We start from the raw sequence: 11,771 nt of genomic DNA, 5'->3' as shown, positions 1-11,771 counted from the left end.
GTGCCCGGAGGGAGGTAGGATGTGCTCTGCTGTGCAGCGGGCTGCTGGATGTGTTCAAAATCAGCCACATGGGTTTCCTGGTGGAGAACTGCAGCAGTTTAGCTCTACCTGTGTTCAGAGTTTTGTGCTTTTGCCATGTGCTTTTCTCCCTCCCAAGCGGAGGGAGAAACTTTGTGAAAGCACCTGGGACCTGTGGTCCCTCTAACTGTTCAAGTCAGGAGAAGTCATCCATTAAAAAAAAACAAACAAAAAATCCCACTCATATTGTCTGTGGGCTTGTGGCATCACAACTGAAAGCCCAGGGACAGCAGATCTCTCTGCTTGTGCAGATTACCTGGTTTTGTAGAGCAGAGCACCACAGAGCATCATGCATGTGGCTTGTCTGGAATCAATGGGTTAACCGAGGAGCTTCTCCCTGCTGCATGTGGGAAGTAGTATCTCCTTGCCAAATTCCACCGATCTGAACATAACCAGCTTTCTCACTCAGCCCATGCTCCTACGCTCAGCTAGTGCTCGTGCCCGCCTCTGCAATGGAGTGTAGACAGACCCCACGCTCTCTCTTCTCTCTGTAACTATTTCTCCAGCATTGCCCCTTTCCTGATGTCAGTTCTTGTCTCCTCACCAAATTACAGGACATCAGCTCTCCAAGGAAACCCCTCTGAGCCAAGAAGCATGGTACAAGACATTTGTAAAACACCAATGGCTGAGGACCAGCCAGGCTGGCTGCTCCCTGTTGTCATGGCCAGGAAGCTTAGAAAAGGCTTCTTTGGGTCCTGGAAGAAAGAGCACTTGCAGGTGACAGGATGGCTTTCTCCTTCCTTTGGCAATGGGGCTTTTGAGCACAGCAGTGGTGGGACACTCACAACAGACTTGCATCTCTCCAGGTCTGGTACCCTGAGGGAGCTGCCTGGCAGCTGCCTGCACACCAGCTCTTCCACCCAGACCACTGCAAACAACAGCCATGCTGTTCCAGACAGCCACCACACAAATGTGCTTACGGAGCTAATGCTCGCTGCTAACATCCTATTCCACACCTTAGCAGAAAATCAGAAGAGGAAATTAGATGGATGCAAATATAGCCATACACCCGACAAGCTGTTCTGCACTCCTTTAGTGCACAGCCAGCCTCCAAGCATGTTTTCGTATCTACCTCAAGATACTCTGCCGTGTAATTACAGGAAAAAACCTAAAGGTCTTCTTTTCCCTGCATACCAGGTAGATTTTGATTTGTTGAGCCACAAACAGGCCTCTAAATCAATATATAGATTCCCATAATGCAGTCAAGGAGTAAACAAACAGATTCTCTCTCACACACACACGCTCCCCTGGCTCCTGCTTCAGCCTCCAACCACCTACCCTGCTCTGTGACAGTCTCTGCACCCATCAGCTTGAGCTCCTCCCAGAATAAAACTAGCTCTCTGTGGTGCTCAGGCCCACAGACACACGTGCACACTTGGAGGAACTGAACAATTGCATAGATAGTAATTTAATTTCTTGACATTTAGGTTAAAGGAAGGAATGGAGGGACAGGCACTCCACTCCTACTCAGCTATGAGCAGAGACATGGGGAGCCACAGCTGCACTTAAGACACTTGGAGCCACATTTCACTCTAAAGTAGCCTCATCAGCCCCTCTTGGTTTCCCCACAAACCACTTGCACCCACAGCCAGGGAGCACAGGGAACAGCACAGCCCATGTGTGACACCACAGCCAGGGGCTTGGCCCCTCCACCCGAGGATGCAGGAGGGGACTCCCACTCTTCACAAGACCCAGAAGAAGTCATCAGGTGGCCGCCTGCAAGGCCACGACTTCTTGCTTTCCTACCGAAATAAAGCCCGCTATCACAACAGTTGTGGGCAAGGCCTCACCGTGCCTTTGTAGGCCACGCTTAAACAGCGAACAAAAGTGTCTTTAGTTTATCTATTTATTTTTGGCACAGAGAAATGGCTGGGGTCAAAGCCGGTCCCATTCTCAAGCTGCTCTTTGTTCTCCGGTTTATCCAATACCCCATATCCCTCTCCTCGCCCTCCCACCTCCCCCTCTCCATTTTACCACAGGTCTTAAAAATTAAGCTGTGCATGAAACCAAACACCACACTTGAACACTGCCCAGCAAATGCTCTTCATGGTCACAGAAGAATACTAATCGGCCATAAAAAAAAAAAATGGATAAGAGCAGCGTGCCCTTATATAGGCAGAGGCTAGACAAGCATCTGACACAAACATCATTTTTAAAGAAAAAATAATATTTATTTGCAATACAAACAAAGTCCCAATATTGGATCAGTATATATAGGGTCACTAATTTTCCTTCATAACTCAGAAAGCAGAACCATTCCTCACTAACAAGCTCTCATTTGTACTAATCAGAAGATGCATCTTTTTTCTTTTTTTTTCCTTTAAAGAAGAAAGATCACTAACAGCACAGGAAGCCTTTACAAACCAGCTTAGCTGTAATGCAATACAGATGCACTGTCAAAAAATCCCTGAAAAAATAAATTCCTCCATGAGGTAAGATGCAATTAGGATATTCTCAATTTTCTCACTCGCAACCGTACTTACTCTCATTCTCCCTTCCAATGACCCACGATCCCAACATTGTTGCAAACAAAACCCAACAAACAAACAAACAGAAAACAACCAGAAAACAAGAAAGAAGCTCATTCCAACATTCTGGTAACATCTTTAACAAAAAGAACAGTTTCAGGATGTGACAGCGTCAAACATTCCTCCAGATGGAGATTTTTTTATTATTTTTTTCTTTTTCTTGAAAAAAGTACAAAAAACTGGATATTTAGAAAAAATCCGTGGCTTTTTTTTTTTCAGTTACATGAGAGTTAAAGTGGACAGGGAGGGGGGAGAAAGGAGGGACTACATTGCAGCCAATAAAGAAATCTCTAAATCCGTTCTGCCCTCCTCCCAGAAATTATTACCACTTCCTCCCCCTCCCGGCTCGGTATAAGGTGTTTGCCAAACACTAGCCAGAAATATAAACAAGTCTTCTCAGAATAGAAGGCACGGCATAAAGTTATTTGAAAGAGGAAGAAAAAAAAAAATCAGAACCTCTGTTGAAAGCTCCAATCATCTCAGAATTTGCCAGTTAATATATATATTCATATATATATATAAAAAAAATTCTGTTACAACGCTCTTGTCATCATTTTCCACATCTCTTCACACCCCTCACGCGCTCCGTGCGTGACGACCGAGTCCCATCCCGCTCCGCCATCCTCGCTCTGCTCCAGGCGCTCGCCGTGCTCCCCCCTCTGCCCCACACACATGGGAAAGGGCTGAGCGTGCACCAGCCACGCCAGCATCACGGCCACCTTCCCTCTGCGGGGAGCTGGAACGGTGTCAGGCCAGCTGGACCACGTTAAGTCAGTCAACAGGCAGCAGAGAACGAAGCCGGGCTCAGACATGCTTCTACCAACTCTGGAGGCTACAAGAGTTTTACCTCTGGCAACAGCAAACAGTGTTTTTTTGGCAGGGGTGGCATTAAAAAACAAAACAACCAAAAACCAACCAAAAAAAAGCTTGCGGCTTAGTCACCTTGGCTGAATCAGTGCAGAGTTTGTGATTGTGAGTGCAGGAGTGGTGAAGGGGTTGCGTTTTAAGCCCAACTGGCCTTCACACATAACAAAGCTTCCTACCAGATGCTAACGACAACAGCAGCAGCATGTATCTCTCTCTGGAGTACCCAGTAATATGCCAGGACATACCAAGGCTTCACAAAGTGTGCAAAATGCATTTGGTCAATATAAACATTTGATTAAAAAAAATAATAAATGATCAAACAAGAAACAGAATAAAATACTGGTTTTGCAACCTCGTCTGTACAAACAGTCAGGAACTTACATATTTAAAAAGAGTTTGAACCCAAAGCTCGAGTAAGATCTAACTTTTCTTTTTTTTTTTTTAAATCAAAAAAAAAAAAAGAAGTAAACTTGGGTTTTAAAACAGTCTTGGCCCAACACCTTTTGTTCAAGGTTTCCAAGTGCATAAATCTCCTCACTTTTCACAGCAAGCTAACCCCTGGTAGCTCTTCACGTGTGTGCGTGCTCTGACAGTCCCAATGCACCCAGGAAAGCGGTTATTGCCGGTAACAGCTGCGTTCAAAACGCTGTAACATCGCTCGTATTAAATAACCCCCTGTAAAAAGACTACCTCTTCCAACCACTTTGATCAGGATACTAATGAACGGCGTTAGCCTTCTTAAAGCAGCGATCAGGCACCTCTGCCCAGAGAAGCGAGTCCTTTTCAGAGCTGCCTGGCAAGACAGATATTTTTCGTTAAGAGTTGAAATGCTCAAGAGAAGCGATTCGATGCTCGAGTTCCCGACCAGGTGACATCCCCTTCATGTGGACTCCAGAGTGTTCAGCTGAAACAGGTTGTGGTTGGTGGGGGTGGTGAAGTAGAGCTGTTCGCTGGGCGAGCGGTTGTCGCAAGGGCTGTTGAGTCCCAGAGTCCTCTCAAAGTCCAGGAGCTGGCCCATGAAGTTAAAGTTTGGGGAAATGTTGGATTTTTTCCTTTTCACAAAGTCATAGGCATCGTTCAGGGACAAGTTGAGTTTTTGCATCAAGTAGGCGACAGTGACTGTTACGGACCGGCTGATGCCAGCGAGGCAGTGAACAAGGATCCCACACTTCTTGGAACGGGCCTCATCTGAAACAAGACAAGGGGAAGGGGGAGTCTATTATTCTGCACCAAGAACGCACGGCTTTGGAGCAGGGCCAGGTGGCAGCTGCAAGCTCCCAGGACCAGGACGACTGCCAGAACTAGATCCCTTGCTCCTTGGGGCACCATCTCACATCCCTTTGACACCCACATCTCTCCCCAACGGGCTCCTGAGGTATCCCACTGCACAGTGAAGCTGAACATCCCCGTTTCGCACAGCAAGGCCAACCATCTCAGGTGCTTGAGAAGTATTAACCAAGCCTGGCAGCACATCTCTTGCCTGGGGAGCATCCATACCCCTCTGTTCAAACAAAGAAATGGAGTGACCCACAAAGGGCAAGCGGAGCTGGAAACAAGAACCCCAGGGAGATGCTGGTGGTTGGGCACAGTGCATCCACCTCAACACCACTAACTGGGGAAGGCTGGGCACTTGATGCGAGGCTACAGCCCAGCACCACACAAGCTACTCTCTTCTGCTGTTCTTGTCCTCCTTCCACTAGAAAGTTATCTGGATGTAGCCGGAGCCAATTTAAGCCAGAGTCTGAAGTGCAGGAACTTCCCTTATTGTGAAATCGTTCTTTAGGATCGACAGAAACGCACTTCACTACAAACAAGCGCTTGTGTTGGAGGAGACTCTCAGGATGAATGGTAGCGGGGAGCAGGAATGCGGGCTGGACCGAAAAGATGGCGAGAGAACAGCGACGAAATTTCCCCTCCCTTGCCACCGATTGAAAAGCACACACACACTCATTGTCTCTCGCACAGCCGGAACAGCGTGATCCCTTTATGAATTGACATCTTAGTGCTGAAAGAGGGACACGCCGCTGAGAGCCCTGAATGCACGCAAGCACCCAGCGCCGCTTACTTCTGGGCAGCCCTATTTGAAGTCAGTCACTTGACCGAGAGCTTGGTGGGGAGGGAGAAGGTGGCAGGAGAAAAGAGGATCCTCAGGCAAAGCTGGAGGTAAGAGACACTGGCACCACCAGAGCAGGGAAGGGCAAAGCAGATGCAGGCAAAGCAAAAATCCAGACCCAAGCCACAACAGGTTTTCTGCCCCAGCTTGCAAAACTGGGCAAGAATTTCCACTACACAGTGGGCAATCGCCCCCCAGCACACCCAGCCCTCCCACCTCTCTCCATTCAACATTTTTCTGAGACATTTTTGCCTTTCATCTGACCTGCTGCTGCATTTCTTGGTGTTTGGTTTTAGAGGGAGGTAATCCTCCATTTCCTGTCATTAACTGGGAAGCGCAAGTTCGGTGTTCAGAGACATCCTCTGACTGGAGCAGACAGATCCCAAATGCCACATGCCAGCAGGGACCCCGTACCTCACCCCCGGTGTTTAATACCACGCTCCGTGCGGGAAGCGCGGATGGGACATCAGACAGGTCCCTGCTGCCACACTGGAGCAGCCACTTCTGGCCACAACCACGTTCCTAGAGGACAGAAGCTGGGGGCGAAGGAGAGCACGTGGGAACCCGAGGTCCCAACAATTGAAGAGTAGAGGAAGCTCCACCACCGCTCTGCCCCATTTCTGGCACCTCAGCACTGCCAGTAGAGTCCAAAATGACGGGGGAAGGCAACAAGCGAGCATGGCTGCACAGATTTCAGTCTGAAGGTAAAGGTCTCCCACGCTTTTCCCTACTCCAGTGGTTTTAAACCAGATATGAAGCCATAAGGCTTTTAATAGGTAATGGTGGTAATGACTACCTGTGCCATTCACCTCCCATGGATCAGAACCGATTAGGCTAACGACCATCACCAGCAGACAGCACAGGTCACACTGGAGGTGTACATCCCTGTTCAGTCCAACAGACTTCTCACAGAATAAAGAGCGACTTCCAAAGTCAACACTAGCCTGGGAGAAGAGGCTCCCCCTCCCCATGACCAGCCAAGGCTGTCTCAGGGGCTGTCTGCACAGCAGTTTTCCAGCTGAGCTCTGCACTGCCACTATAAGCACTAACTCACTGTGTTGACACTTACCTTAGGAGAAGTAGCCATACAAGGAGTTAGTTATGCTTGGGTGACTTACAGCGGGATCATAACTAGGCTAGCAAATCCCCTCAGGAAAAGAAAGCATCACACACATACACACATTTCCCCCCCCCAAGTCTCATCCACACTCGGAGCTAAGGAATTGCTGGCACCAGTCACGTTAACGTGGCTCCCATCAACACTCATTTCTCCAAGCAAAGCAGGCAAAGGAGCTCCCATCACCTCGGTTCTGCCATTTCACACAAGCACAAATCCCCACACAAGGGCAGGAGACAGCCAGGTCCAGCAGGGCCAGTCCTACCACTTGCAGGTAATCCAGCTGAGGTGCTGTAAGAGGTGCTGCATTTTGGAAGGGGAGACCTCCCTGAACCCAGCCAGGGTGTCACCCAGCACCAAAAGTGTCACCTCTGGTGACGCTCAGCTGCTAAGCTAGCGCCGATGCTGTGCCCCAAGAGGTGAGGCCAGGGATGAGGGACACAGCCCTGGGAAGCAGCTCGCCACATTCCCAAGCGGTGAGTGTGAAAAGAGATGTTCTGCCAACTACCTACCAATGAAAGCAATGGCCTCGGGAAAGAACTGCGAGAGGTTCTGGCTCCAGTGATCTGAGATGGGGATCTGCTTGTACTTGAACTCTCCGTCGTGCTCAAACATGTTTGGCAGGTTGGGAGTCACATTCAGGATGTATTTAATGCCGTATTTGCCCAGGACGTCCAAGTTGGTCGAATCTTTGGCACAGCCCAGGTACAGGTAAGGTAGGATCTGGACCGGAAAGGCAGGCTGATTGTTAGGGATGGGGCTCCCGTCTGACTCCGTGGCACTGCTGGGTTCCCTGTCGGATTCGCCATCCGAGCAGTCGGAGCTGATCCGCAGCCCTCCCAGGCCAAGGACCGATGCCGGGGGAGAGTTGCTGGGCGAGGAGCTGTCAAGGTTTGTCTCGCAGTGCTCCGAATATTCGGTCTGAAACTTGTTAAAGCCACCTGGGAAGGGGGAAAGGAGAGAGGGAAGGAGAAAGGCAGAGAGAAAGAGATGGTTTATTCCTCAGAATGGGAAATCCTTCCACCTGGACACACGTGCACGTTACTCAGCAAGTCTTTGCCAGCAAAAAGCTGGTACACCTTCAACTTCACCCTAAGAAAGGCATCTCCCTGCTCCCTCATCTCCCCTAAGCAGACTGTTACTGAGCAAACAGGTCCCAAAACCCCAAAGAGTATTTCTTACAAAGTTCAGTATTGCTTGTGATAGATAGGGGCCAAATCTCAAACACAGAAAAAACCAAACATCCAAAAATAAAATAAATGGCAAGAGACAAACTCGCCTCGTTTAGCTTCTCTGAAATATGGGTCTGGGGCAGTTTAAGCAAGAGCTATTATGCCACCTAGACAGAAAAGCACAAAAGTATCTGTATCTGAAAAGATAAAGCAAGAACAGCCACATACCCAGCCCCAGTAAAATAATTCACCTTCAAGGAGGGGAAAAAACCACAAGTTTTGCCAAGGAGCAATCCTCACACCTATTTTATCACTACTAACATGTTTTACAACGGGGCAATGTCACAGGTTTGTTCTTCACCCAAACCCCAGCAGGCTTGAGGTGGGATGGGACCCCTCACATCTGCTCCTAAGTCCTTTTCTCCAGCTTCTTGGCTTAACAATTTGGGAAGGAAGAAAGGCAGGGAAGCAAAAAAAAAAAAAAGAAAACCACCGATCTCCCTCCTTTCCAGGCAATATTAAACCCGAGCTCAGCCATCGGTATCTGACGATGACAAATGGTTTAATTAGAAAGGCCTCCTGGAAACTTTGTTAGTGGGTTCGGCGGTTGTGGCGGGGTCACTGAGCAGGACAGACAGCTCCTGCCACATCCATTCATGAAAAAGGCTCGTCCTCCTCCTCCTCCCCCCCTTTCACCCCCCCCACCCGCGCCGCCAGACAGCGCCGAGGAGCCATTTTGGAATTTTAATTGGAAACATTTCCCACCGAGGCTCCCGGAAAAAGGCAGAGAAAGGGGCTCAGCTCCTCCTCTGCCCATGGGGAGGAGCTTAGGAGTAACTTCAAAGCTGCTCCTTCCAGCTAGGGATGAGGAGGATGGGGAGAGGAACGGGGAGACAAAGCGAAGGAGCAACATCGGGAAACCCCAAACCGGGATGGGATGCGAGGGGATGGGATGCGAGGCGCCCACCGGCATAGCCGGGGATGGGAGGGGAGAGAAAAGAGACATCAACCCCTGTGCTTGTCCCCCTCGTCCCCCACGTCACCTTCGAAGGGCAGCGCAGCCCTGAAGGCTGCTCCCCAAATACCTGCCTGTCCCCCCCAAAACGCTTACCGGGGGCTCCCCGAAAAGGGTCTCTCAAGAAGCGGCAGTGGTTTTTAAAGGGCTGCAAGTGGCAACTTTCTTTACCGCTCTCCCACCACCACCGCCGCCACCGCCACCACTCCTCCGCTCTCCTCTTATTTCTGCCTCAAACCCGCCACCCAGCGACCGGACCGGGAGGATGGGAAGGGTCCCAGCAGCCCAGCTGTGGGCTCCGCTCAGCCCGCTGGGATCCCGCAAAATGGCCAAAAATCACCGCCCCCCCAAAAACCCCACCAAACCCCCCAGCCCTGACGGGAAGGGCATATGCGTGGTGCGGGGCTCGGCTCCCCCGCAACCGGGCTCCCCGCTCTTCCATCTCCCGGCCCCGGGGGAGCAGCCGGGCTGCCCCCTCCCAGCCCCCCCCGGTATTTCCAGGGAAAAAAGGGAGAAAAATCCAAGCGCTCGCTTTTCGGAGTAGTGCGGGGAACAACGAAAACAGGGCTGGCTGGGCTCTCCTCCCCCCCAAAAAATTGGCCATCCGTTCCGCAGGGGAGCCTGGCGCCGGGGCGGGGAGCCCCGGAAAGGCCCCCGGGGAGCGGAGGCGAGGAGCACCCCGGGGGTGCCTGGCCAGGGTGGGCTCGGGACAGGGCAGCGCTGGAGGGGGGGGCTCCCCGGCGGCGGGGTTGGGGGGGCTCCCTCCTGCCGCTGCCGGGGGAAGCGACGCAGGAAGAAGCGGGGCGCTCCCGGCCGCTTCCAACCTGCGACCATTTTGTGCGGGGGATTAAAACGGGATGCAGAGGAGGGGGAAAAAAAAATATATATTTTTTAAAAAAAATTAAATTAGGCAGAGGGACGCGGAGGGAAGGAAGCAAAACCAACCCAGCCATCTCCGGCCGGCCAGGGGATGGGATGGGTGCCCGGCGATGCAGGATGGGGGGGTTGGAAGGAGAAGGGCTGAGAGGCACCTCACCTTTCAGGTAATAGGCTTTGCAGCCGTCATCGCGCAGCTTCTGGAGCAGGAGCCCCAGGACGGAGGTGGCGGCGCCGCCGTCCTGCCAGTCGGCGGTGGCCTCGTCGTAGAGCAGCACGGTGTCGGCCTTGCAGCGCTTGACGAAGCGCTCCTTGTCCTCGTGGTTGGGGATGATGGAGCGGATGGGCAGGTTGCCCTTCTTGAGGCGGCGGAGCATGAGGCCGGGGATGGCCAGGTTGATGGCCGTCTCGATGTGGGAGCTCTCGAACAGCTCGTGGGGGCGGCAGTCGAGCAGCAGCAGCGAGCGGCCGCCGCCCGACTCCAGCTCCTCCTGCAGCCACTCCGCGCTCTTGCACGGCATCGCCGCAGCCATGGGCGCCCGCGGGGAGCTCCCCCAGACCTGCGTTTTCATGGGGCTCGGCAGCGGCGGCCGCCAAGCGCCCGGCCCCACCGGCCACCCCACGCGGCCCCCGCTTTCCCTTCCCCCGGGGCCGCGGTGGAGGGTTTCGCTCTCTGCCGGACGGCGGCGGCGGCGGCTCCGCTCCCGCTACGGCCGTGGGTGCGCGCTGCCTTGCGGCCCGGAGCGCGGCGGCCCCCGCTCTGCTTTTACGCGGTGCGCCCCATCCCGGCAGCCTCAATTAAAGCGCGGCTTCGCCGGCGGCTCGGCGTGTCATGCCTCGGGAGGCGGGCGCCCAAATATGGGCAAGGGGCGGGGCCGGCGACGGGGGCAGAGCGCGGAAAGGCGCGCGCGGGGCGGGGTCTGGCGGGAGATGGAGGCGGGGGTGGGGAACCGCAGCCCCGCGGACCCCGGCCCAAGGTGGCGGAGCCATCCCGCCTCGTCACCCCCTTCCCCCCCTCAGTTTTAGGCCAAAAGCTTAAGAAAAAGTTCAGGGAGAGAAGAGAGAGGGTCCACGGTGGGGCGGGGGGGGGCCTGCGTGGGTTTTGAGTGGGTCACGGGCAGCCCTGCCTCGGTCTGCGACGGCAACGCAGAGCTCCGAAATCAAATTGACTTGAGACTCATTAAGCCTCCAGATTATCTTTCGAGCCTCAAAATAGATGATTTTATCTGTGCATCGTTTATTTTTAGAGTATCTTCCCCGTTGGTACCCACCACTATAAATACAAACCTTTTGTGCTGTGATACTGAAATTTCAAGGCAGGAATGTAACTGGAGGCATCCTCCTGGTTCCCTTCCGTCTCTTACGTGCCTTTTTGTGTGAATCAGAAGTTTTCCACGCCTCACGTAGTCTGTTTCACTTACAGAATAGATTTGATTTTTCTCTTTTTTTAATGAGCAAGATGACATTCAGAACGTGGTTTTGCTTCCATCGCAGTCTCTTTTCCCGGGGCAGGCAGGCGGTGATGGGTTGCTCAGAGAGGTTGTGCAATCTCCAGCCTTGTTGGTTTTCGAGATCCGACTCAGCGCAGCCCCGGGTAACCTGGGCTGACCCCGGGGCTGACCCAGCTTCCAGCAGGAGCTTTGACTGGAGCCCTCCTGTGGTCCCTTCTCACCTGGGTTATCCTACAAGGGCTCTGAATTCCCATGGGCATCATCGGGAAGGGGGTCAGCTCCTCCTCCCCGCTCTGGGACAGATGAGCCGGTCCTTTTTGGCTCTAACTTCTGTTCACTTCAGCCTCCTACTATAAACTTCCTCAGCAAATACTGTCACAAAGGGAAGAGCCAAGGTCTGTCTCACCAGCAGATTCCCAGACTCAGTGACCCGACGAGGTCTCAACAGGGTTTTTTCCCCAGCTGGCTGAATTTCAAGACCTGGGCTGCATTTTGTGTAGCGGGAAAGATATTGTTCTTTAAAACAACCCCCACACACAAATAAACATGTGCAC

At 52.4% G+C, this 11,771-nt stretch overlaps 1 protein-coding gene across 1 annotated transcript; it reads right to left on the bottom strand.

Annotated features, from left to right (window-relative positions):
- Window positions 1–2,224: 2,224 nt before the first annotated feature.
- On the bottom strand, window positions 2,225–10,568 carry DUSP7 (dual specificity phosphatase 7). Its single transcript, XM_014959466.1, has 3 exons — window positions 9,927–10,568; window positions 7,216–7,644; window positions 2,225–4,661 (listed from the first exon to the last, which is right to left on the bottom strand). The coding sequence occupies exons 1-3, from the start codon at window positions 10,336–10,338 to the stop codon at window positions 4,354–4,356; spliced, it is 1,149 nt and encodes a 382-aa protein (XP_014814952.1). The 5' UTR covers window positions 10,339–10,568; the 3' UTR covers window positions 2,225–4,353.
- Window positions 10,569–11,771: the final 1,203 nt, after the last annotated feature.

Source organism: Calidris pugnax, unplaced genomic scaffold, assembly GCF_001431845.1.
Source record: "Calidris pugnax isolate Ruff unplaced genomic scaffold, ASM143184v1 scaffold407, whole genome shotgun sequence".
In the NCBI taxonomy this organism is placed as follows: domain Eukaryota; kingdom Metazoa; phylum Chordata; class Aves; order Charadriiformes; family Scolopacidae; genus Calidris; species Calidris pugnax.
This window is presented reverse-complemented; position numbering and strand designations above follow the sequence as displayed.